The 27,784-nt window shown below is 38.9% G+C and overlaps 2 protein-coding genes across 3 annotated transcripts in view; both read right to left on the bottom strand.

Annotated features, from left to right (window-relative positions):
- The window catches only part of plpp1a (phospholipid phosphatase 1a), a 33,179-nt gene extending 12,545 nt beyond the window's left edge, over nucleotides 1-20,634 (bottom strand). The window contains exons 1-4 of one of the 2 annotated variants that reach the window (XM_034229531.1): nucleotides 20,619-20,634; nucleotides 20,150-20,369; nucleotides 10,166-10,320; nucleotides 3,586-3,866 (exon numbers count right to left, since the gene is read on the bottom strand). In XM_034229531.1, the coding sequence (XP_034085422.1) occupies nucleotides 3,586-3,866; nucleotides 10,166-10,320; nucleotides 20,150-20,207 (494 nt within the window). In that variant the 5' untranslated portion in view covers nucleotides 20,208-20,369; nucleotides 20,619-20,634. Of the gene's footprint in view, nucleotides 1-3,585; nucleotides 3,867-7,404; nucleotides 7,557-10,165; nucleotides 10,321-20,149; nucleotides 20,578-20,618 lie in introns of those variants that run through there. The other variant, XM_034229532.1, reaches the window with a different exon arrangement.
- Nucleotides 20,635-21,767: 1,133 nt separating this feature from the next.
- Nucleotides 21,768-27,370, bottom strand: LOC117554931 (chondroitin sulfate N-acetylgalactosaminyltransferase 1-like). The gene is made up of 2 exons (XM_034229530.1): nucleotides 27,251-27,370; nucleotides 21,768-24,174 (listed from the first exon to the last, which is right to left on the bottom strand). The coding sequence occupies exons 1-2, from the start codon at nucleotides 27,285-27,287 to the stop codon at nucleotides 23,894-23,896; spliced, it is 318 nt and encodes a 105-aa protein (XP_034085421.1). The 5' UTR covers nucleotides 27,288-27,370; the 3' UTR covers nucleotides 21,768-23,893.
- Between the last annotated feature and the right edge of the window lie 414 nt (nucleotides 27,371-27,784).

The raw sequence follows: 27,784 nt of genomic DNA, 5'->3' as shown, positions 1-27,784 counted from the left end.
AAAGTTCCAAAAATACTTAAAGATCCAAAAATATCGCAAATGGTTGGAAGATAAGGAGGAAGGACAATCAATACTGTATATAGTCAATGTGAGGTAAAGTGTGTCGCCAAGGTAACCAGTTAGAACTCAAAGTGGCGATGAGGTCTTAAAATGTATGAAAAGGGTCTTAAAAAAGGTCTTAAAAAGGTCTGACTTCAGGATTCCTGCATACACCCTGGGTTAGACAAGCGGCACCCGTGATCTGTCAGGTAAAATAACCGATTGTGTTAATGAGGCGACTGTGGCTGCGAGGGAGTGCGGTCGTCTTTCAACCAGAAGGTTGTGGGTTCGATCCCAGCCCATGCAGTCAACATGTCGATGTATCCTTGGGCAAGATACTTAACCCTGAGTTGCTCCCGATGGCATGGCCAACGGTGTGTGAATGTGTGTGAATGTTAGGTCCTAGAGTAACATACACTGCTCTGTATGAATGGGTGAATGACATGTATGTAAAGCGCTTTGAGGGGTTTTAAAGACTGGATAAAGCGCTATATAAGTACAGTCCATTTACCAGTCCATTTAATGGAGTCTGGTGGATTTATAAAAAGGCATTTATAACAGCTCCCCGCCAAAAGGTCTGTCTATAAGCAAAGTAAGGCTGTGAAATATTCTAAATATAGTGTTTTAATTTGCCTATTCAAAGCCTTTCTTAGCTTGTTCACCTGTTCAAACTGGACATGTACTTCATACAACGCCACAAACCATTCAAACTATCCCTCTTGAGTGACTGAGCAGAGATCGAGTTCCTCACAGCCCATAATAAACCTCTCTAACCCTGATACAATCTGCACAGCTGATGTCACCATTTCGCCCTCTGCCTCTATAATTACTAATGAGAAGTGGAAGTCCTCTCCTCCCTCTACACTTCCCTCTGCAGCGAGCCGATAAGCGTCACGCTCCTTAAATCAAAACAAGCTTCACATTCCTGAGATCTTTCTCAGCGCTGCTGCAAACCAATAACTGAACCCTCACACTGGGGCAGAGACTGGATGGAAACGTAAGAGTTGCACCACTTTATCACAACGTTAAGAAGTGCACAATCACTCGTCAATTGTTCAGGGACACATTTGACCTTTGTACTTACAGCGTGAGCAGGTTACCAAACAAAGGAGAGCACACAGGGTTCAATATACTGTGCGTCAGATTTCTATAATCTGTTAAGCAACAAAAACCCAGAGGTCTAATTTCACAACGTCTAAAAACGTCAAACATTCCTTCCTTTATTTGACTAGAGCTGAGACTAATAGTTATTATATATGATTAATGAATTCTTCGGTTTGTATTTAAATGTAATAATAAAGTGTGGAAAATAGGTTTATATCAGTGTGTAGTGTCTCTACTTTAAAGAGTCCTCTCCTGCTGATGATCAGGTGTATATCAGTATGTAGTGTCTCTACTTTAAAGAGTCCTCTCCTGCTGATGTTCAGGTGTATATCAGTATGTCGTGTCTCTACTTTAAAGAGTCCCCCCATGCTGATGTTCAGGTGTATATCAGTATTTAGTGTCTCTACTTTAAAGAGTCCTCTCCTGCTGATGTTCAGGTGTATATCAGTATGTCGTGTCTCTACTTTAAAGAGTCCCCCCATGCTGATGTTCAGGTGTATATCAGTATGTAGTGTCTCTACTTTAAAGAGTCCTCTCCTGCTGATGTTCAGGTGTATATCAGTATGTAGTGTCTCTACTTTAAAGAGTCCTCTCCTGCTGATGTTCAGGTGAATATCAGTATGTAGTGTCTCTACTTTAAAGAGTCCTCTCCTGCTGATGTTCAGGTGTATATCAGTATGTAGTGTCTCTACTTTAAAGAGTCCTCTCCTGCTGATGTTCAGGTGTATATCAGTATGTAGTGTCTCTACTTTAAAGAGTCCTCTCCTGCTGATGTTCAGGTGTATATCAGTACGTAGTGTCTCTACTTTAAAGAGTCCTCTCCTGCTGATGTTCAGGTGTATATCAGTATGTAGTGTCTCTACTTTAAAGAGTCCTCTCCTGCTGATGTTCAGGTGAATATCAGTACGTAGTGTCTCTACTTTAAAGAGTCCTCTCCTGCTGATGTTCAGGTGTATATCAGTATGTAGTGTCTCTACTTTAAAGAGTCCTCTCCTGCTGATGTTCAGGTGTATATCAGTATGTAGTGTTTCTACTTTAAAGAGTCCTCTCCTGCTGATGTTCAGGTGTATATCAGTATGTAGTGTCTCTACTTTAAACAGTCCTCTCCTGCTGATGTTCAGGTGTATATCAGTATGTAGGGTCTCTACTTTAAAGAGTTCTCTCCTGCTGATGTTCAGGTGTATATCAGTATGTAGGGTCTCTACTTTAAAGAGTCCTCTCCTGCTGATGTTCAGGTGTATATCAGTATGTAGTGTCTCTACTTTAAACAGTCCTCTCCTGCTGATGTTCAGGTGTATATCAGTATGTAGGGTCTCTACTTTAAAGAGTCCTCTCCTGCTGATGTTCAGGTGTATATCAGTATGTAGTGTCTCTACTTTAAAGAGTCCTCTCCTGCTGATGTTCAGGTGTATATCAGTATGTAGTGTCTCTACTTTAAAGAGTCCTCTCCTGCTGATGTTCAGGTGTATATCAGTATGTAGTGTCTCTACTTTAAAGAGTCCTCTCCTGCTGATGTTCAGGTGTATATCAGTATGTAGTGTCTCTACTTTAAAGAGTCCTCTCCTGCTGATGTTCAGGTGTATATCAGAATGTGTCTCTACTTTAAAGAGTCCTCTCCTGCTGATGTTCAGGTGTATATCAGAATGTGTCTCTACTTTAAAGAGTCCTCTCCTGCTGATGTTCAGGTGTATATTCAGTATGTGTCTCTACTTTAAAGAGTCCTCTCCTGCTGATGTTCAGGTATATCAGTATGTAGTGTCTCTACTTTAAAGAGTCCTCTCCTGCTGATGTTCAGGTGTATATCAGTATGTAGTGTCTCTACTTTAAGAGTCCTCTCCTGCTGATGTTCAGGTGTATATCAGTATGTAGTGTCTCTACTTTAAAGAGTCCTCTCCTGCTGATGTTCAGGTGTATATCAGTATGTAGTGTCTCTACTTTAAAGAGTCCTCTTCCTGCTGATGTTCAGGTGTATATCAGTATGTAGTGTCTCTACTTTAAAGAGTCCTCTCCTGCTGATGTTCAGGTGTATATCAGTATGTAGTGTCTCTACTTTAAAGAGTCATCTCCTGCTGATGTTCAGGTGTATATCAGTATGTAGTGTCTCTACTTTAAAGAGTCCTCTCCTGCTGATGTTCAGGTGTATATCAGAATGTGTCTCTACTTTAAAGAGTCCTCTCCTGCTGATGTTCAGGTGTATATCAGAATGTGTCTCTACTTTAAAGAGTCCTCTCCTGCTGATGTTCAGGTGTATATCAGTATGTGTCTCTACTTTAAAGAGTCCTCTCCTGCTGATGTTCAGGTGTATATCAGTATGTGTCTCTACTTTAAAGAGTCCTCTCCTGCTGATGTTCAGGTGTATATCAGTATGTGTCTCTACTTTAAAGAGTCCTCTGAGTAAAATAAGTAAATAAAACATGAGAAATGATGAGGGACAGTACACACCTGCCCTCGTTGACCATCTTGGCGTCCCCTTGGCAGGTGAACGTCTCGATGTAATCGCCCACTGAGCAGTTGATGAAGTTCCAGTCCGGTCTGCAGACATCGAGGAAGTGCGGCCTGAGACGACCGATGGAGTATTTGGCGATGTCCGTCAGAGACTGGCTCATAGCGGCGCCGAACAGGAAGGTACCGACCGCTTTGTAAACACACGACACGTAGCTGCCGTAAGAAGACTTGGACTTAAGGTGCTCCAGATAAACTAGAAGACACTCGCCAATAACCATCTGTAAGAGGGGGGAGTCAGGGTTAGAGGATTGTACAGAAATATTAAAAAAGTCAACAAGAAAGCCTGAAACATTCCCTCATTGTATCTCCACTTACTCAGTCTAAAATAAAGATTTAAAAAGGTAAAAGAAAATCAGAATCTAACACCAATTTTATTCTAAATTGATCGATACCGCTCTCCTGTTGCTACGCTAGCACCTGCAGCTAGTTAGCTTAGCATAAAGACTGATGAGTATAGGTAAAGAAACCAGAACGTGCTGAATAGTGAGATGTGAAAGGTAAGGCTGCACAATATATAGATTTTTTAAAAGTCAATGCGATGTCAACTTGCAAGTAAACACATTTTGTCTAGTTAGATGAAAGATAACTTAGCTTAGCATAGAGACTAGCATCCAGAAATATAGGGTTAATCAGGATGCTTAGAAGGTTCTGCTGAACAATATTTAGCTTTTTAATAATTATCAGAATGCATAATAAACACATCGTGTAAGATTGCGATATCAAAATGTAGAGATTTAGGGAATGCCTCTAATCTTTTTTTTGTGTACATGCATTTACATTTTTTGTTTTATAGCTAAAACCAAAAGCAGCAGAAATATCCCTTCTGTTATATTTAATAGTTCTTCAAATCGTGCAGCATTATTTAAAGTTGGATTATATACACAGTATTTATTTTAATTTTTGAATGAGGCTACCTGTTTGCCCAGTCATTATGCTAAGCTAAGCTAATCAGCTGCTAACTTCATATTTAAGGCACACATAAGAGTGGTATCGATGTTAAGCTCAGAAACACAGCAAAGGGTTCAATCACAAACAATTTGAACTATTCGTTTTTATAACATAACGAGGATTAAACATCTGATAGGAAATTGTGTTGGAAATATGAAAGCAGTAGGAGGATGTCCATTTCAATTAATAAGCACTTTTAACTTGATGGACGTCATAGTAAGACATTTGTGTGTGTGTGTGTGTGTGTGTGTGTGTGTGTGTGTGTGTGTGTGTGTGTGTGTGTGTGTGCATACTGAATAATGACTCATAGATTCCTGTCGTGGTCCAAAAGAACGAGAGTTCGTTTCGTTACGCTGCCAACAGAAAACAGCCGGAGGGTTTTCTGGATATTCATTCGAACAGAAATAGAAACTCTGCCTCGAAGCTCCTGTATCTCTAAAATCGTCAAATTTAAAAGGGTGTCAATAAAGTTTCAAGGTGTTTGTCACTGAGCTGCTTCACTTTACTTTAATATGTTTTGTACGTATTGAATGGAAGCTTGTTTTCATTCATATTTAGAGATAAAACCTGCAAGGAACGTTTTTGGTGAATAAAAAAAATAGATAATAATTATGTAAAAATAAATATATATATATATATATCACTTTAAATAAATAATTGAATGCATAATTAATTAATTAATTAATTAAAAGGTTTAAAAGGAGCAATATAAAAGAAAAAAGCTGGATATTCTCTGGTATAAATCTGACTTTAATCTCAGAGAATTTATGATTTTTTCTTTTACATTTGTGGTTCTTTTTTTACTCATAAATGCACCGCTTTTCCACTATTTCTATCTAGTCTTTGCTCCGTAATTATATGGTAAAACTATTGTTCTGTGCAATGGTCCTAAGTTATGAAAGTAAAGGGATATGTTCACTAACTGCTGAGCCTGTCTTTAAGTGCTTTCACATTTTTATAATTCCTGACAAAGGTTACGTCTGCTTTTCTTCTTCTGAGGAGGAGGAGGAGGAGGAGGAGGAGGAGGAGGAGGAGGAGGAGGAGGAGGAGGAGGAGGAGGAGGAGGAGGAGGAGGAGGAGGAGGAGGAGGAGGAGGAGGAGGAGGAGGAGGAGGAGGAGGAGGAGGAGTTCCTCATCTGCCTCTCTCTGCAGACTTTCCTGCCGCAGCTGCAGAGTGCGTTAAGGTCGGAGCTTTTCAAATAACGGTCGCCTCTCTGTTTCCTCTGGCAGCGTTAAAGAGCTTGGAAAACATTGAATGCATCACGCAGTTAGTAGGTTAGCTCGCAGGGTTAATTAGGGGTGGAGTATGCATGCAATAAGGAGCAGGCATACATTATTACGTTGGATGCACGATATATATATATATGGAAATGGTTCATTTAAAGGATGTCATACGAGAGAAAAGGCTTATTTTGGCAGCATCTACTCATGTGGGTACATTTCATTTCAAACCTTTATTTAACCAGATTGGTCCCATTGAGGTCATAGATCTCTTTTTCACAGGAGACAGTGTGTGCATCCGTTAATGTGGTGAAAGCATGTCATTGTTTACAGTTTTAGAGAATGACAACACGGGTGCAATTTGAAAAACAGCATTAATGTATTCACTTCACTAGAAAACACTAAATAAATATTCGAAAATCTAATATGTTTGTTTCTGTGTGATGTCAGATAGATTGATCTTTTCTTTTTTAAACTTTGTTTATTAGGTTTTTTCAACAGCATACAGTTATTCTATCAGAGCACGCATCAAACGGAGGTAAACAAATCTTCACTTTATAGAAACATAGGGAGAGTAACAATGTAAATGTAAATCCTGCTTTTTTTTTTAAATAAGACTATTGGCCAAAACCAAGTTGTATTTATCTTTTAAAGACCTGGAAAGGGTTATTAACGCCTTTGTGACCACAAGACTGGATTACTGCAACGCTCTGTATGTGGGTATGGACCAGGCCTCAATTAGACGCCTGCAGCTAGTTCAGAATGCAGCTGCACGTCTTCTCACTGGCCATAAGAAGCGTGACCACATCACTCCAATTCTGGCCTCACTGCATTGGCTTCCAGTTCGGTTCAGAATTGGTTTTAAAATCCTTTTATTTATTTTTAAAGCCCTAAATGGGCTGGCTCCGGCCTATGTAGCCGAACTCCTCCATCGCTACACCCCAGCCAGAGCGTTAAGATCTGCTGATCAGCTGCTGTTGATAGCGCCTAAGACCAGGCTTAAAACCCGAGGGCACCGAGCCTTCGCAGCAGCTGGCCTCAGGCTCTGGAACACTCTGCCCCTCCATGTGAGGTCGGCCCAGACCCTAGGGGTTTAAACCCTCACTAAGGACTCACGTCTTCTCTCTGGCCTTCTAGTCAGAGCGAAGCACGACTCCTAACTTTTCCCTGTGTTTTTGTTTTTTATATTTCTGTTGTAAATGATTGCCTTTTATTGTGAATGTATTAATGTGTTTTTATTACATGTACAGCACTTTGGCTCGACCAAAAATCACTTTTAAATGTGCTTTATAAATAAAACTTGATTTGATTTGATTGATCTTTTCTTACTAAGTCTTAGCCTTTTGTTATTGCATACATACATGGAGGTTTAATGAGTGAAAGCTGACTAATATGTGCAGAAACTATAGGTTAGAAACGATCAGGAGAACCAGGTAATTAGCTTTAATAAATCGTGCATCCTTTAAGATGACAGAATAATGTATTCAGCAGTACCATGCATTTAGAGAAACATGAGCCGAAAGCCAGGCAGAAATCAAAAGAGGACCACAGGAGTTAGCAGAACACAAACAAACCAGATGCACTTACAGTGAGCACCGTGACGGGAATCATGACACCTCCTAACAACTGATAGGAAATGGTGTCTTCTTTAAGAGGGAACTTGATCGAATCATCGTTACAGAAAAAGCCTCGGCGGAAAGGATTGTGAGTCACCGTGAATATAACAAAGGGGAGTCCAGCTAGCAGAGAAAGCAGTGAGACAAAAGAAAGACAAAATATACAGGTTACAAAAAAATGTGTCACTGCTGGACCATCTTTTTCCCATGATGCAACAGTGTGCAAAATCTGCAGTGATGTTAGCGGGAACGTCGCCAACTATCAGGAACGTCAGGATGCAAATATTAGTGGTTAAAGTTGGCACGGGAAAAAGGACCGGTTATGTTAAGAGACAAGTTAGAGAGAAACATTAGAGCAGAGATGAGACAAAAATACTTTGTTGTTCATTTTCTCTCCAAGAAAGTGACACGGGATGGTTCTTCCTGATCGCTCTTCTCTTACAAACGGACCTTATTCTTCATATCAGTTTGTAGTGTCTCTACTTTAAAGAGTCCTCTCCTGCTGGTGTTCAGGTGTATATCAGTATGTAGTGTCTCTACTTTAAAGAGTCCTCTCCTGCTGATGTTCAGGTGTATATCAGTATGTAGTGTCTCTACTTTAAAGAGTCCTCTCCTGCTGATGTTCAGGTGTATATCAGTATGTAGTGTCTCTACTTTAAAGAGTCCTCTCCTGCTGATGTTCAGGTGTATATCAGTATGTTAGTGTCTCTACTTTAAAGAGTCCTCTCCTGCTGATGTTCAGGTGTAATATCAGTAGTAGTGCTCTACTTTAAAGAGTCCTCTCCTGCTGATGTTCAGTGTATATCAGTATGTAGTGTCTCTACTTTAAAGAGTCCTCTCCTGTTGATGTTCAGGTGTATATCAGTATGTAGTGTCTCTACTTTAAAGAGTCCTCTCCTGCTGATGTTCAGGTGTATATCAGTATGTAGTGTCTCTACTTTAAAGAGTCCTCTCCTGCTGATGTTCAGGTGTATATCAGTATCTAGGTGTCTCTACTTTAAAGAGTCCTCTCCTGCTGATGTTCAGGTGTATATCAGTATATAGTGTCTCTACTTTAAAGAGTCCTCTCCTGCTGATGTTCAGGTGTATGTCAGTATGTAGGGTCAGTACTTTAAAGAGTCCTCTCCTGCTGATGTTCAGGTGTATATCAGTATGTAGTGTCTCTACTTTAAAGAGTCCTCCTGCTGGTGTTCAGGTGTATATCAGTATGTAGTGTCTCTACTTTAAAGAGTCCTCTCCTGCTGATGTTCAGGTGTATAGCAGTATGTAGTGTCTCTACTTTAAAGAGTCCTCTCCTGCTGATGTTCAGGTGTATATCAGTATGTAGTGTCTCTACTTTAAAGAGTCCTCTCCTGCTGATGTTCAGGTGTATATCAGTATGTAGTGTCTCTACTTTAAAGAGTCCTCTCCTGCTGATGTTCAGGTGTATATCAGTATGTAGTGTCTCTACTTTAAGAGTCCTCTCCTGCTGATGTTCAGGTGTATATCAGTATGTAGTGTCTCTACTTAAAGAGCTCTCCTGCTGATGTCAGGTGTATATCAGTATGTAGTGTCTCTACTTTAAAGAGTCCTCCTGCTGGTGTTCAGGTGTATATCAGTATGTAGTGTCTCTACTTTAAAGAGTCCTCTCCTGCTGATGTTCAGGTGTATATCAGTATGTAGTGTCTCTACTTTAAAGAGTCCTCTCCTGCTGATGTTCAGGTGTATATCAGTATGTAGTGTCTCTACTTTAAAGAGTCCTCTCCTGCTGATGTTCAGGTGTATATCAGTATGTAGTGTCTCTACTTTAAAGAGTCCTCTCCTGCTGATGTTCAGGTGTATATCAGTATGTAGTGTCTCTACTTTAAAGAGTCCTCTCCTGCTGATGTTCAGGTGTATATCAGTATGTAGTGTCTCTACTGTAAAGAGTCCTCTCCTGCTGATGTTCAGGTGTATATCAGTATGTAGTGTCTCTACTTTAAAGAGTCCTCTCTTGCTGATGATCAGGTGTATATCAGTATGTAGTGTCTCTACTTTAAAGAGTCCTCTCCTGCTGATGTTCAGGTGTATATCAGTATGTAGTGTCTCTACTTTAAAGAGTCCTCTCTAGCTGATGTTCAGGTGTATATCAGTATGTAGTGTCTCTACTTTAAAGAGTCCTCTCCTGCTGATGTTCAGGTGTATATCAGTATGTAGTGTCTCTACTTTAAAGAGTCCTCTCCAGCTGATGTTCAGTATGTACTTTTTCTGTGTGTTTATGAATTCTTCAAAGTGGACATCCTCCTTTGCCTTCAGCTTTCCCAACACACCCTTCAGAGCCTCTATGAAGGTCACCAGCTTCACACTGACATGAGAAACAGAGCTAAATAAATACCAAGGAACTGTGAGTCATTCTTATCCCCCAGGGAGCTGAATACATCCTGCATGACGCTCTTTTTATTTCATTATTTCGCAAGTTGACTCGCCATCGCAGGAAGTCTAGTTAAAAAAATAAATAAAAAAAGTGGTTGCTTCACACGTGGAAGGGACGATATGTATAAATATATATTTAAATTAGGGCAATTATTTGCCCTGGCCTTCTGCTTTCAGACGTAGTTAAGTTATGAAGACATTTAGTTGGACACCCCTGACGTAAAGTGTTCATATCGTCTCCTTCCTACATGTGTATGAGCTCATAGACCACCTCAAAGTGCAAATGTTCCTCCACCTGCGATGAACGAGCCAACTTGAGTCATTGAACGCCTCCTACTTACGCAGCTAATGGGCAGCGTGAAGCCCACGGTGTAGAGCACGGTGGACGTGACCGTGCTCGAGTGGAACGGGTATCTGAGGCTGTCGTCGGTACAGAAAAAGCCCCTCTGGTAGGGGACCACTTTACCCAGGTTAAAGGCCGCCAGAGGCAGACCCCCTGTGGAGCGAGACATCGGGAGCAGTTAGACACAGAAACAGAGAGAGGGGCTGGAGACAAAAAGAGGAGAGGGTTCCATCATCTGTGTCCAAACCTGTCAGATAGAAGTTTATGATGTTAGAGGATCACAGAGTTCACTAAGGCCATCTTTGTAACATTATACCTTCAGTTACTTCACAGATGTGGATGAATGATGTGAAATCTAACCAAGTGTTAAATCAGACTTTAGTTCCACCTGGAGTAAATCCACCAGCTACCCTGCAGTATACAAAGTCATTCAGACTAGCTGCACCTTCACCAGCTTTGAGAACACTTTCATGATCAATCATTATAAAACATATCATATATATTATTCTGAAATGGACCAATCTGCACAACGACTACTTTTACTGTCTTTCACTATATTTAGATGATAATACTTTTATACTTTCACTTGAGTAACATTTTGAATGCAGGACTTTCACTGTAACAGAGTATTCCTACAATCTGGTACTTCTACTTTTACTCAAGTACAAGACCTGAGTACTTCTACTTTTACTCAAGAACAAGACCTGAGTACTTCTACTTTTACTCAAGTACAAGACCTGAGTACTTCTACTTTTATTCAAGTACAAGATCTGAGTACTTATACTTTTACTCAAGAACAAGATCTGAGTACTTCTACTTTTACTCAAGTACAAGATCTGAGTACTTCTACTTTACTACATGCTCTGAGTACTTCTACTTTACTACATGCTCTGAGTTCTTCTACTTTACTACATGCTCTGAGTACTTCTACTTTACTACATGCTCTGAGTACTTCTACTTTACTACATGCTCTGAGTACTTCTACTTTACTACATGCTCTGAGTACTTCTACTTTACTACATGCTCTGAGTACTTCTTCTACTTTACTACATGCTCTGAGTACTTCTACTTTACTACATGCTCTGAGTACTTCTACTTTACTACATGCTCTGAGTACTTCTACTTTACTACATGCTCTGAGTACTTCTTCTACTTTACTACATGCTCTGAGTACTTCTACTTTACTACATGCTCTGAGTACTTCTACTTTTACTCAAGTACAAGATCTGAGTACTTCTTCTACTTTACTACATGCTCTGAGTACTTCTACTTTACTACATGCTCCGAGTACTTCTACTTTACTACATGCTCTGAGTACTTCTACTTTACTACATGCTCTGAGTACTTCTACTTTACTACATGCTCTGAGTACTTCTACTTTACTACATGCTCGGAGTACTTCTACTTTACTACATGCTCTGAGTACTTCTACTTTACTACATGCTCGGAGTACTTCTACTTTACTACATGCTCGGAGTACTTCTACTTTACTACATGCTCGGAGTACTTCTACTTTACTACATGCTCGGAGTACTCCTACTTTACTACATGCTCGGAGTACTTCTACTTTACTACATGCTCGGAGTACTCCTACTTTACTACATGCTCGGAGTACTTCTACTTTACTACATGCTCTGAGTACTTCTACTTTACTACATGCTCGGAGAGTACTTCCTACTTTATACATGCTCGGAGTACTTCTACTTTACTACATGCTCGGAGTACTTCTACTTTACTACATGCTCGGAGTACTTCTACTTTACTACATGCTCGGAGTACTTCTACTTTACTACATGCTCTGAGTACTTCTACTTTACTACATGCTCTGAGTACTTCTACTTTACTACATGCTCTGAGTACTTCTACTTTACTTCTACTTTAACTACATGCTCTGAGTACTTCTACTTTACTACTGCTCTGAGTATTCTACTTTACTACATGCTCTGAGTACTTCTTACTTTACTACATGCTCTGAGTACTTCTACTTTACTACATGCTCTGAGTACTTCTACTTTACTACATGCTCTGAGTACTTCTACTTACTACATGCTCTGAGTACTTCTACTTTACTACATGCTCTGAGTACTTCTACTTTACTACATGCTCTGAGTACTTCTACTTTACTACATGCTCTGAGTACTTCTACTTTACTACATGCTCTGAGTACTTCTACTTTACTACATGCTCTGAGTACTCTACTTTACTACATGCTCTGAGTACTTCTACTTTACTACATGCTCTGAGTACTTCTACTTTACTACATGCTCTGAGTACTTACTAACATGCTCTGAGTACTTCTACTTTAACTACATGCTCTGAGTACTTCTACTTTACTACATGCTCTGAGTACTTCTACTTTACTACATGCTCTGAGTACTTCTACTTTACTACATGCTCTGAGTACTTCTACTTTACTACATGCTCTGAGTACTTCTACTTTACTACATGCTCGGAGTACTTCTACTTTACTACATGCTCTGAGTACTTCTACTTTACTACATGCTCGGAGTACTTCTACTTTACTACATGCTCGGAGTACTTCTACTTTACTACATGCTCGGAGTACTTCTACTTTACTACATGCTCGGAGTACTTCTACTTTACTACATGCTCGGAGTACTTCTACTTTACTACATGCTCGGAGTACTTCTACTTTACTACATGCTCGGAGTACTTCTACTTTACTACATGCTCGGAGTACTTCTATTTACTACATGCTCGGAGTACTTCTACTTTACTACATGCTCGGAGTACTTCTACTTTACTACATGCTCCGAGTACTTCTACTTTACTACATGCTCGGAGTACTTCTACTTTACTACAAGATCTGAGTACTTCTACTTTACTACATGCTCTGAGTACTTCTACTTTACTACATGCTCTGAGTTCTTCTACTTTACTACATGCTCTGAGTACTTCTACTTTACTACATGCTCTGAGTACTTCTACTTTACTACATGCTCTGAGTACTTCTACTTTACTACATGCTCTGAGTACTTCTACTTTACTACATGCTCTGAGTACTTCTTCTACTTTACTACATGCTCTGAGTACTTCTACTTTACTACATGCTCTGAGTACTTCTACTTTACTACATGCTCTGAGTACTTCTACTTTACTACATGCTCTGAGTACTTCTTCTACTTTACTACATGCTCTGAGTACTTCTACTTTACTACATGCTCTGAGTACTTCTACTTTTACTCAAGTACAAGATCTGAGTACTTCTTCTACTTTACTACATGCTCTGAGTACTTCTACTTTACTACATGCTCCGAGTACTTCTACTTTACTACATGCTCTGAGTACTTCTACTTTACTACATGCTCTGAGTACTTCTACTTTACTACATGCTCTGAGTACTTCTACTTTACTACATGCTCGGAGTACTTCTACTTTACTACATGCTCGGAGTACTTCTACTTTACTACATGCTCGGAGTACTTCTACTTTACTACATGCTCGGAGTACTCCTACTTTACTACATGCTCGGAGTACTTCTACTTTACTACATGCTCGGAGTACTCCTACTTTACTACATGCTCGGAGTACTTCTACTTTACTACATGCTCGGAGTACTTCTACTTTACTACATGCTCGGAGTACTCCTACTTTACTACATGCTCAGAGTACTTCTACTTTACTACATGCTCGGAGTACTTCTACTTTACTACATGCTCGGAGTACTTCTTCTACTTTACTACATGCTCGGAGTACTTCTACTTTACTACATGCTCTGAGTACTTCTACTTTACTACATGCTCTGAGTACTTCTACTTTACTACATGCTCTGAGTACTTCTACTTTACTACATGCTCTGAGTACTTCTACTTTACTACATGCTCTGAGTACTTCTACTTTACTACATGCTCTGAGTACTTCTACTTTACTACATGCTCTGAGTACTTCTACTTTACTACATGCTCTGAGTACTTCTACTTTACTACATGCTCTGAGTACTTCTACTTTACTACATGCTCTGAGTACTTCTACTTTACTACATGCTGTGAGTACTTCTACTTTACTACATGCTCTGAGTACTTCTACTTTACTACATGCTCTGAGTACTTCTACTTTACTACATGCTCTGAGTACTTCTACTTTACTACATGCTCTGAGTACTTCTACTTTACTACATGCTCTGAGTACTACTACTTTACTAACATTGCTCGGAGTACTTCTACTTTACTACATGCTCTGAGTACTTCTACTTTACTACATGCTCTGAGTACTTCTACTTTACTACATGCTCTGAGTACTTCTACTTTACTACATGCTCTGAGTACTTCTACTTTCTACATGCTCTGAGTACTTCTACTTACTACATGCTCTGAGTACTTCTACTTTACTACATGCTCTGAGTACTTCTACTTTACTACATGCTCTGAGTACTTCTACTTTACTACATGCTCGGAGTACTTCTACTTTACTACATGCTCGGAGTACTTCTACTTTACTACATGCTCTGAGTACTTCTACTTTACTACATGCTCGGAGTACTTCTACTTTACTACATGCTCGGAGTACTTCTACTTTACTACATGCTCGGAGTACTTCTACTTTACTACATGCTCGGAGTACTTCTACTTTACTACATGCTCCGAGTACTTCTACTTTACTACATGCTCGAGTACTTCTACTTTACTACATGCTCGGAGTACTTCTACTTTACTACATGCTCGGCAGTACTTCTACTTTACTACATGCTCGGAGTACTTCTACTTTACTACATTGCTCGGAGTACTTCTACTTTACTACATGCTCGAGTACTTCTACTTTACTACATGCTCGGAGTACTTCTACTTTACTACATGCTCTGAGTACTTCTTACTTTACTACATGCTCGGAGTAGTACTTCTACTTTACTACATGCTCGGAGTACTTCTACTTTACTTACATGCTCCGAGTACTTCTACTTTACTACATGCTCCGAGTACTTCTACTTTACTACATTGCTCCGAGTACTTCTACTTTACTACTGCTCCGAGTACTTCTACTTACTACATGCTCCGAGTACTTCTACTTTACTACATGCTCCGAGTTACTTCTACTTTAACTACATGCTCCGAGTACTTTCTACTTTTACTACATGCTCCGAGTACTTCTACTTTACTACATGCTCTGAGTACTCCTCCTTTACTACATGCTCTGAGTACTCCTCCTTTACTACATGCTCCGAGTACTTCTACTTTACTACATGCTCCGAGTACTTCTACTTTACTACATGCTCCGAGTACTTCTACTTTACTACATGCTCTGAGTACTTCTACTTTACTACATGCTCCGAGTACTTCTACTTTACTACATGCTCTGAGTACTCCTCCTTTACTACATGCTCTGAGTACTCCTCCTTTACTACATGCTCTGAGTACTTCTACTTTACTACATGCTCTGAGTACTTCTACTTTACTACATGCTCGGAGTACTTCTACTTTACTACATGCTCTGAGTACTCCTCCTTTACTACATGCTCTGAGTACTTCTACTTTACTACATGCTCGGAGTACTTCTACTTTACTACATGCTCGGAGTACTTCTACTTTACTACATGCTCGGAGTACTTCTACTTTACTACATGCTCCGAGTACTTCTACTTTACTACATGCTCCGAGTACTTCTACTTTACTACATGCTCCGAGTACTTCTACTTTACTACATGCTCCGAGTACTTCTACTTTACTACATGCTCCGAGTACTCCTCCTTTACTACATGCTCTGAGTACTTCTACTTTACTACATGCTGTGAGTACTTCTACTTTACTACATGCTCCGAGTACTTCTACTTTACTACATGCTCTGAGTACTTCTACTTTACTACATGCTGTGAGTACTTCTACTTTACTACATGCTCTGAGTACTTCTACTTTACTACATGCTCGGAGTACTTCTACTTTACTACATGCTCGGAGTACTTCTACTTTACTACATGCTCTGAGTACTTCTACTTTACTACATGCTGTGAGTACTTCTACTTTACTACATGCTCTGAGTACTTCTACTTTACTACATGCTCTGAGTACTTCTACTTTACTACATGCTCGGAGTACTTCTACTTTACTACATGCTCGGAGTACTCCTCCTTTACTACATGCTCTGAGTACTTCTACTTTACTACATGCTCGGAGTACTCCTCCTTTACTACATGCTCTGAGTACTTCTACTTTACTACATGCTCGGAGTACTTCTACTTTACTACATGCTCGGAGTACTCCTCCTTTACTACATGCTCCGAGTACTTCTACTTTACTACATGCTCTGAGTACTTCTACTTTACTACATGCTCTGAGTACTTCTACTTTACTACATGCTCTGAGTACTTCTACTTTACTACATGCTCGGAGTACTCCTCCTCCGGCTGTACACTGAGACCCATTTGAAACAGGAAGTGCTCCAGCAGCTGTTGTCTCGTCAGCTGGAGCAGAAACACACTGAGGAGGGAATCATCGACATAAAGCCATTATGTTTCTGTATATCTATATATCCCTGTCCTTTAGAGAGATGGTATATTGTAGAGTACTCAATGTATTCAATATCTTCTTTAAAATGTGTATTTCTCACAAACAAAAAACACTTCCTTTGTTGCCTTTTTCTCATCACAGTGTTACTGTTTTTGTTACCATTTAAATATTGAATTCTATTTATTACTTGTATTTTAAATCAGATGCACCCGTTTGAGATCATACCTTGATTTTGATTTGCAGGTTGGTTGTTATTTGTATAATTATTGTATTGTTACTGTGTATTTGATTATATTAACTAGCTATTTATTAAATTAAAATACTGTAATGAACACGATGTCTTTATTTTGGTAGATACCAGAATACATGACACAATCAATCTTTGTAATATATGTGTATATATATATATATATATATATATACACATATATATATGTGCTCTGGTTGAAATAATCAGACCAGTATTTAATGTATGCTGGAATCCTGGAGAGCTTCCAGCACGGTATATTTCATACTATTATCAAACATAAGCTGGTGATCGATGGAAGCTGGTGACCAGCCCAGCATAGCCCAGCATAGCCCAGCATAGCCCGGATTAGCCCGGCATAGCCCGGCATAGACCGGATTAGCCCGGCATAGACCGGCATAGACCGGCATAGACCGGCATAGACCGGCATAGACCGGATTAGCCCGGCATAGCCCGGCATAGCCCGGCATAGCCCGGCATAGACCGGCATATGCTGTTTTTTTAGCTGGCCAGGGTAGCTGGTTTAGCTGGTTTAGCTGGTTTAGCTGGCCAGGGTGGCTGGTTTAGCTGGTTTAGCTGGTTTAGCTGGTTTAGCTGGTTTAGCTGGTTTAGCTGGTTTAGCTGGCGCCAGCTAAACCAGCTAAACCAGCTAAACCAGCTAAACCAGCTAAACCAGCTGCACCAGCCACGCTGGCCAGCTAAAGGGTCCAAAACCCCTCGAAACCACTCAACCATTCCAGTGTCCTCGCGCTGTCCTCACATCCCCGGACCCCCAGACTCGGAGGAGCACAGGGAAGCAGGGTATAGAAAGTACATTATTGAAATGAAAATACTATTTATTTACTTTTCCAAACAGTGAGTAGCTGACAGCTGCAGCATGTGTGTTACAGGACATGTGTTGGACACAGACTGTGTGGTTGGACTCTGTCTCACAGGCAGGTTGCAGGGTAACGTGAGAGGAGACTGGGCCAAGTGTACATTCTCAAACTGCACCACTTGGAACTAACTGCACAATTATTTTTATATAATTATATTCAATAACCGTAACAAAATTAAACAGTATGAAGTGATTTGTAAATAGGAGATTTGACTTAATGTTTTCATAAATATATTTTTCTCCCAGTTTGTCATGGGACTTATTGTTAAATCTCTCAAAGAACCGGAATCGAGAACCGAAAAGAACCGGAATCGAAAAGCAGAACCGGAATCGTTAAAATCCAAACGATACCCAACCCCATGTGTGATGCAGTAAAATCTCACCGCTCACTTACGTCAGCGGTGTCGTAAAACCGTGGGGAAATGTCAAATACGATGCCGAAGAAGAAGATTCCAGTGGCCCCAAATGTTCTACTTTGCCAAACTCACTTGTCCATGTACAAGTACTCTCTAAAAACATTTTCTTACACATAAATATATCTTCTGTCTCACATGTCTCAAGCGTAGAAGTATGTGCATGTTAAAATGTCACATGCAGTCGTGAAGGTTTCAGTCTGGACGCAGATTACTCCATATAATCTAATCATCTGCATCTAATCCAGTTTCTGCTTCGGTCATCTGGACAGTACACTTCTCTTTCATGTGAGATACAGAGGTACTTGTACTTCACTTGAGTATTTATGCTACTGTGTACTTCTACTCCTATACAGTTCAGAGGTACATGGTGTACTTCTACTCCACTACATGTATTAATACCTTTAGTTACTTCACAGATGTGGATGAATGATGTGAAATATAATCAAGTGTTGAATCAGACTTTAGTTCCACCTGGAGTAAATCCACCAGCTACCCTGCAGTATACAAAGTACTTCAAACTAGCTGCACCTTCACCAGCTTTGAGAACACTTTCATGATCAATCATTATAAAACATATCATATATATTATTCTGAAATGGACCAATCTGCACAACGACTACTTTCACTGTCGCTACTTTCTCTATATTTTGATGAGAATACTTTTCTACTTTCACTTGAGGAACATTTTGAATGCAGTACTTTTACTGTAACACAGTATTCCTACACTCTGGTACTTCTACTTTTACTCAAGTACAAGACCTGAGTACTTCTACTTTTACTCAAGTACAAGATCTGAGTACTTCTACTTTTACTCAAGTACAAGATCTGAGTACTTCTACTTTTACTCAAGTACAAGATCTGAGTACTTCTACTTTTACTCAAGTACAAGATCTGAGTACTTCTACTTTTACTCAAGCACAAGATCTGAGTACTTCTACTTTTACTCAAGTACAAGACCTGAGTACTTCTACTTTTACTCAAGTACAAGATCTGAGTACTTCTACTTTTACTCAAGTACAACATCTGAGTACTTCTACTTTTACTCAAGTACAAGATCTGAGTACTTCTACTTTTACTCAAGTACAACATCTGAGTACTTCTACTTTGACTCAAGAACAACATCTGAGTACTTCTACTTTGACTCAAGAACAACATCTGAGTACTTCTACTTTTACTCAAGTACAACATCTGAGTACTTCTACACCTCTGCTGTTTACTGAAAGACTATATAAACTTCTGGTAAAACAGAGAAGTTCGACTCGGAAGGACTTCAGTGAGGAACAGCTCCAGCAACCAGTTTGTAAACAGTATTAAAAATGTACCAATTTCCAAAATACATTTAAAAAAAGAGTGTGTTTAACTTTTAAATACAGGAACTCAAATATAAGTCTATTTAAATAAAGCTCATTTTAAAAGGCAAAGTTCATACATGACCAAAACATAAAATAAGTATGTATTTAAAAATAAAGCGGAAAAACAGGGTATAATGTAATTAACAATAGATATATTATAAAACGAGAAGACAGATTCCATATAAAAGCGTGCTTTATTTCAATTAAATGAGCATTAGCTTCAATAAAAATGAATATAATGTGGACGATAGGCACTCACAGTGCTATACTGCATCATCACGTTCAGTTGCACTCAATACAAATATAAATGTTTAACCCTTAAGTTCCTCTAAACATCTGACAGTGCTGAACTCCAACAGACTTTGGAGCCGCACTCATTTGAACAGAAAGGAAACAACACACATGTAATAAATAATTAACAGTAATGAAGGGGAAACACTTCAAAAACACACCACACACTATCACAAATAAAACACACATTATATTAGATTAGTGGTTCAATTAGAGGTTAAAATAAACTCCCATTCCCCACCACTATCCAAACAGTAGGATTACATATCAACCCTTTAAATCGGATTACAGCAGCGGCACACAGTGAGTAAATAATACAGAATATAAATGAAATAACATACCCAGGATGAGACATGTTATGTCGAGCAGCACGAAGGGGATTCCTCTCGCCTCGAACATGTTGCCTCCTGTCTGTCTCTGCCGCAAATGAAGCCTCTTCTCCGGGTACGAACAGCGGCAGTAAGGTGGGTGGGGGTGGAGTTTATTTCCGATCAGAAAAATGTCAGCAAATGGTGCAAAAACACAAGAACCCGTCCGCACCCTGGAGAAGAAACAACGGACCTGCAGGACACATCAAGAGGAGCATTTGTTGTTGTTTGTTATTGTGTTGCAAGGCGGGGATTGGCAGAACAGCTGATAACTCCGCACGACGCGCCGCATGGCAGAGTAAAACAAACGAACCCACACCGGAAGATTGTCGTGAAAAACACACACCTGTTCCCGGTTCGGTGTGTGTGTGTGTGTGCGCGCGTGTGCGTGTGTGTGTGTGTGTGTGTGTAGCCGGTGTCTGAGGGTGCACGCGGTACTAACCCGAACAAATCCGGTGTCGATGGAGGCTGCGCGGCCCTGGTGGTGCGTTCAGGGGCCAGTGGGGAAATTGGGTAGTATCCTGGTTTGTGAACTCATCTTTATTTCATTTTTAGAATTTTGACACTATCTTATTTTCATTTTTAAAAAAGAAGATAATACAAAACATTATTAATTATTATTATTATATGTTCATTATTTACTTCACTTTTTTTTAACAGTAAATAAGGAAATATCCTTTCCAAATTATTTTAATTCATATTTGTTTTTTGTGGAGTGTCAGATGAAATAAATCAATTGAAGCTAGAAGACAGAATTGTTCCCAGCTTAAAACTGCTTTAAAAATACAAAATATGCATATTATTTTCCACTTAAACAGAGTTAATTCACTATCAGTACCCATACCTACTTAATATTAATTTAGTTTAGGTATTGAATTCTTGTAATTACTAGTTAGTCTACATAATTCAATTGTTTTTAAGAATTTTTATTTATTTCTCACATTGTTTGATAAGTCAATGATTAGCAACGACGTTGATTTTGATTCTAATTGTTTTGTTTTATGCAGGAAACGAGCATTTAAAAACTGTTACCCTATTTGTTAGATTATTTTAGAACTTTTATTAAATAAACTTGAGTGTAAAGACCTCAGTAAATGTACACTAATTGCAGTATTTTTTTACACCTCAGGAACAAACAGGAAGATATAGGAACATTATTACCACAACACTGACCCCATCTAGTGGTTTGAAGGTTACATTACACTAAGGAAACCGATATAATTCTCTATTTTCTAGCTAACAATTAGCTCCAACCCTTCATTCATTTTGAAAGAACACGTATTTAGAACTCATAAGCTGTGATCTAGGTTAATTAAATACACTAAAACAAACACAAATGCAACCGTCCTGCAAGAGATGGGTATATTAAAAAGTCCCTATTATGCTTTTTAGGATGTTCCCTTTCCTTTAGTGTGTTATTGAGGTTTTAATGCATGTAAATGGTCTGCAGAGGCTAAAATCCCTGTGATCCCCTGCCTGAAACGCATCCATTGGCCTCCTTTGTTTAAACGGTAAATGGACATATGGCCCTCTATCAACGATATTTTCTGTCACATCGTCCTTAAGGATTAAACACACATTAATAACACACTTAATGCACAAATATGTTTTTATTCAACTCGAAAATTACATTTCAAAGTCATTCAAATGAACAAGAGAGGCAGATATATTTTAAAACATCTCCAGTTTCTGCGACTGCAAAACACGTTTAATTGACAAAAGATCAATTCTGACTTTTTAAGCCATCGTTACCCTGCCAGTCAATAACCCTTTATCTTAAAATATCCATTATGCAACCAGAACATGTGACAAAAAGCACAAATAAGTCAAAAAAATGTTTATTAAACCATTTAAAAATAAACCTATTTTACATATTTATTGGGCTTTAAAACATACGTGTGATATTTCAAAGGCTTATTGAGATTTTTTTTGATTTTACTGACAAATGCATGTTTTTAGACCCACACAGAATACTGTCTGCAATAATGCTCCTAATACATGTTGGCATTTACAAATAAGAACAAACATAAATAAAAAGGAATGAATAATTTATAAAAATATGTTTTACAAAGCCATTAAAGGCAAGTCCTTCATTGTTTTGAATGCAGACGTGTTGCTCATTTTCAGTCCACTAGGTGGCACTGTTTCCCTACAAGTAAAAAATGCAGGTTTTTTCCACACAAGGCACATAGTTCAGAGTCAGACAGAAAACAGCATGTACATGTGTTGGAGCTACAGAAGAAAATACAAATCAAACATTAAATTACAGATGTTTTCAGACAGGAAATGAACAATGTCCGACTCCAGTTGCGTCGACGAATTCCTCAAGTCTTTTTTGTATTCATCTGAATCTTCTGTTGTCCTTTCAAGTGCTCCGAGTCTTTGAAAAGTAAAAAGAAAGTCTTCACATTTTACGATGAAGGAATCGTTTCACATTTTGGGAAAGATTTGCTTTCTTGTGGAGAGTTAGATGACCTAGATATGAAGCTAAAGCGAGAGTTAGTTAGCTTAGCATAAAGACTGGAATCAGAGGGGAAACAACTAACTGTGTGTTCCACAAAAAAACTAAATATATTTTTCTATTGCGGACTATTAACAGCAAAACATTCCCAAGCACTAAACCCCATATTTTTTACTTTGGATGTGAAATGTATGCAGCTTTTTCAGGCTAGCTATTTCCCTATTTTTAGTCTTTAAGCTAAGCTAAATACTAGCTCGCTCTAGATCTAGATTTAGAGTACAGACATCATACTAGTGTTAATCCTATCTCACTCTCAAAATGTGTGATATTTACACTTCGCTTTTACCTAGCACTGACCGCATGTTTCCCACCTTTATGCTAAGCTAAGCTAATTACCTGCTAACTCTAGGTATATATTTAGCATCCAGGAATTAGAATAGTGTCAATATAGTCTTTCACAGAAAAAATGCATTTTGCTTTGAAAGACTTCCAGTCTTTTATGCTAAGCTATGCTAATAAGCTGCTAGCAATAGGTCTAACAATAACTATAGGTTCCCAGCAAAGAAAAATAAGAAAGTGTTATTTATACACTTCAACTTGTGTGTGTAGCTTTTTGCAAGCTAGCTGGTTCCCGTTGTCTTTATGCTAAGCTAAGCTAACTCTAGCTCAATGTGTAGAGATCGGACATTAGAGTGAATCTTATCTTACAGAGATGTAAAATTATTTATGCTAAACTAATGACCTGCTAACTCTAGCTCAATATGTAGAGTTCAGACATTAGAGTGAATCTTATCTTACAGAGAGATGTAAAATTATTTATGCTAAGCTAATGACCTGCTAACTCTAGCTCAATATGTAGAGTTCGGACATTAGAGTGAATCTTATCTTACAGAGAGATGTAACATTATTTATGCTAAGCTAATTACCTGCTAACTCTAGCTCACTTTTTAGCATACAGACATAAGAGTGAACCTTATCTCACTCATTTGCCATTTTTACACTTTTTGTTTTCGGATTAGAGATTTAAAAGTCTTTATGCTAAGCTAATTGCATGCTAGCTGTAGCTCAATATGTAGCCTTCAGACACAAGAGTTATCTTATTAGCTAACTCTCAGCAAGAAGCTATATTTTCCAAGATGTCAATTAACCATTCCTTTTAGAAACCTGATACAGTTCAGATCAGTTGAATTCATCTGCGTTATTTCAACGTTTTGCAGTCATTTCGGTGATCAATAATCCAGCCATTTTCTCCATCCTCATGTCTTTTTGGGTTTTTTCTGTTTACGGAGGTGCGCTTCGATCTCCTGCCTGAAGAAGAGCATCCCCAATTGGCCGTGCGACGCCTCGTTCATGGCTTTTGATTGCATGCACATGCGATATTGATCGGGCGGCAGTTCGTCGGCGCAGTGTTTCTCGTGCCACAGGTGGAAAAGCCCTCGGGACGGGGCTCGAACCACCAGAAGGTTACTGTGCAGGTACTTCCTGTACAGGTGCACGTCTTCACCCCCCCAGCCTTTGATGTCGATGTCAAAACCGCCTGCAGAGGGTGCATACAAGTACAGTGTCACATATACACAGAAGACAATAAGGAGCATTTACAAGTAGAGACAAATAACAAATGACACAAGATACATGGAGACCAAAAAAAAAATATTTAAAAAATATAATAAATTAAAGTAAAATTCAAAAAATCTGAATGTAAACATAAGAAGTATGTGCAATACAAATATACAGTAGAGATGTTGCTCAGACATTATGCAAATAAAGAAAAAACCTAACAGGAAGTAGTGTGTCACACACACACACACACACCCACCATGTATACATCACTTCAGGGGACATTACATTGACTTACATGCATTTCCTGGAGACTTATCCTAACCTGAACCATAACCAACACATGCCTAACCCTAACCCTTACCAAGTCTTCACCCTAAAATGAATGATACCCCTTATGGGGACCTCCATTATGTCCCCATAAGGGAGGTCCCCACACGTGACTGTGTAAACATATTTAGGTCCCCACAAGGATAGTAATGTTATGCCACACACACACACACCACACACACACACGCACACACACACACACACACACACACACACACACACCATGTATACATCACTTCAGGGGACATTACATTGACTTACATGCATTTCCTGGAGACTTATCCTAACCTGAACCATAACCAACACATGCCTAACCCTAACCCTTACCAAGTCTTCACCCTAAAATGAATGATACCCCTTATGGGGACCTCCATTATGTCCCCATAAGGGAGGTCCCCACACGTGACTGTGTAAACATATTTAGGTCCCCACAAGGATAGTAATGTTATGCCACACACACACACACACACACACACACACACACACACACACACACACACACACACACACACACACACACACACACACACACACACACACACACACACACACACACACACACTGCTGGACTTGAACTGGCAGGCTTTATGTGGAATTGAGGGTTTTTTCTCAGCGTTGGAAAAGCAGGTTTTTCTGAACAGTAAAAACTGATGACAGACATTTTCTCCTTCAAAGCGCAATGACTAATAAATACCAAGGAAGTCTGATCCCCATTTCTAAGGAAGAGACAAGGATTTATTTTTGTTTAAGTACAAATACAACCCCTCATATGTGTGTATGTATATATATTTTCACTTTTTGTTTCATTCGTTTGTTTCTTTAAGCCTTTTTGTCATTTATCCACTGCGGACATTTTTTTGTGCACTTTTCTTATATCAGCCTTATGTTTTCTATTTTCACCTTATTATGATTATCATCTTATTTCACTATTATTTAAAGTTGATTTAATCTTATTTCCCATTAATTAAACATTATATCTTGTTTTTTATGTTCATTTCGTCTATCTTCCGTTATTGTAAAGCAGTTTTTTTTGCAGGAAAAGCGCGAAACAAACAACGTTTATTATAATTATCATGTGAAATGGAGATTTGAGGCGTTAAGAAATGCATTTCTCTGTGATTCATGTCCCCATTTCCTCTTAAAGTCGCTGATTGGTTTCCTGATTAGAGTTTACAGCCTGCGATCACAATCAGCTGCTCTGCACGGTTTGTTGTTTCATGAAGAAAGAGGGGGGGGGGGGGGGGGTTCTGGACAGATTCTGCAGAAACAGACGTCAGAAGACAAGTTAAAACCTGCATCTCGACACGTCTGAAATACTCTGCTGTTCCTCACACAGTGTTTTATTTTCATTATTCTGTCCGTCTCTCCGTCTTCATTTTTAACCCCGAGGCCAAACAGATAAAGCAGGAATTTGAGCTGAAAATGATGTGTGTATTTTTGTATGTGAATGCACTCAAAGCCTCAAAGATATGTTGCAACAGAATTTAAGGAATTTTCCTTTTATTTATATTTATTTATTTAAAAAAAGAATAAATTCAATAAATTAATAAAAACATCGAAAAAGATTCGTTGAAAAAAAATGCTTAATTAAATATTAGTATTAAAATAATACGTAAGAATTAGCCTTGAAACTTTTAAAAATAAGTGTTTACATATTGACATATTCAAACAAGTAGAATGTGCAATAAAATACAATACATTTGAAAAATATTATTTAAAAACATACATGTGCAATAAAAAAATAAATACATGAAGATTTTTATACAAACAAATTATTATTATTTGTGTTTATTTAAATAGGTTAATTGGCACAGCTGTTTCTACATAGTTACTGTACCAAACTCCTGTAATTATGCAGCCTTAATTGAAAGTAAAAATTACATTCATATGCAGGTACATATTTACATAAATTAACACATGCTCGCATATAACGCTCTGCAAGAACATGAAGTCTGTGTGTGTGTGTGTGGCCTATAATTACTATCCTTGTGGGGACCTACATCTGTTTACACAGTCACGTGTGGGGACTCGCCTCCCTTATGGGGACTCATTCATTTTAGGGTGAAGACTTGGTTAGGCATGTGTAGGTTATGGTTAAGGTTAGTATAAGTCTCCAGGAAATGCATGTAAGTCAATGTAATGTCTCCTGAAGTGATGTATACATGGTGTGTGTGTGTGTGGCCTCGAATTACTATCCTTGTGGGGACTCGCCTCCCTTATGGGGACTCATAGTGTGAAGACTTGGTTAGGGTTATGGTTAAGGTTAGTATAAGTCTCCAGGAAATGCATATAAGTCAATGTAATGTCCCCTGAAGTGATGTATACATGGTGTGTGTGTGTGTGTGTGTGTGTGTGTGTGTGTGTGTGTGTGTGTGTGTGTGTGTGTGGGCATGTGTGTGTGACATAATCCCCTCTGAATTTCACTACACTCCTTCAATTGCTGTGACTTTGGAGGGAAACTAAATTGATTGAAATGCCTTCTGAGAGCCAATATCACTCAACAAACACTTAGAGCAGAGCTGTGAGATATGCTAATCCATGCAGCAGCTGCTTCTCTTCTGCAGAGTAATTTAATCAAATCTCCTCCCAGGTGAGAGAAGTAAAGCAATATTGAACCATTTGTGTTGTCATCCATTAAGCTCTCTGCCACTATTAGCTCAGCAGAGGAAGTCTCCGAGTCTCACTGTTTATGAATTCCTGCACGCTAAGACGTTGCAAATATTTACCGATATTGATGAAGTCGGATCTGTACTGGCAAGTCATCCCGAATCCAAAATCCCTCCAGAAGCCGGTGTCTTTCTTTATCGCCTGCACAGAAGAGAAGTTAGAAAGCAGAACAGAAATACGACTTTGCATATGAGTGTGTGTGTGTGTGTGTGTGAGTGTGTGTGTTTCAAGTTTCAAGTTTCGAGTTTCAAGGCTTTTATTGTCATTCGCACATAGCTACAGTGTAGTTATGATAATGAACATTTTAGGTCACAGGCTCCTCCAACAGAGCAACACATAAAACAGATAAAATACAAGTAAATAAAATATAATATAATAGAAACAGCGCAGAATAGTCTATATACAGTAATTGGAATATTGATATATATAAGTTGCAAACAGATGCATGTTATGGATGTTCTTTCAAAAGTTCAGGTGTTTAACATTCTTATGGCCTGTGGGATGAAACTGTCCCTGAGTGTGTGTGTGTGTGTGTGTGTGTGTGTGTGTGTGTGTGTGTGTGTGTGAGTGTGTGTGACCTAGCATTACTATCC

This window comes from Gymnodraco acuticeps, unplaced genomic scaffold, assembly GCF_902827175.1.
Source record: "Gymnodraco acuticeps unplaced genomic scaffold, fGymAcu1.1, whole genome shotgun sequence".
Taxonomy (NCBI): Eukaryota; Metazoa; Chordata; class Actinopteri; order Perciformes; family Bathydraconidae; genus Gymnodraco; species Gymnodraco acuticeps.
Note: the sequence above shows the minus strand (reverse complement) of the source record. Positions and strands in the feature narration are given on the sequence as shown.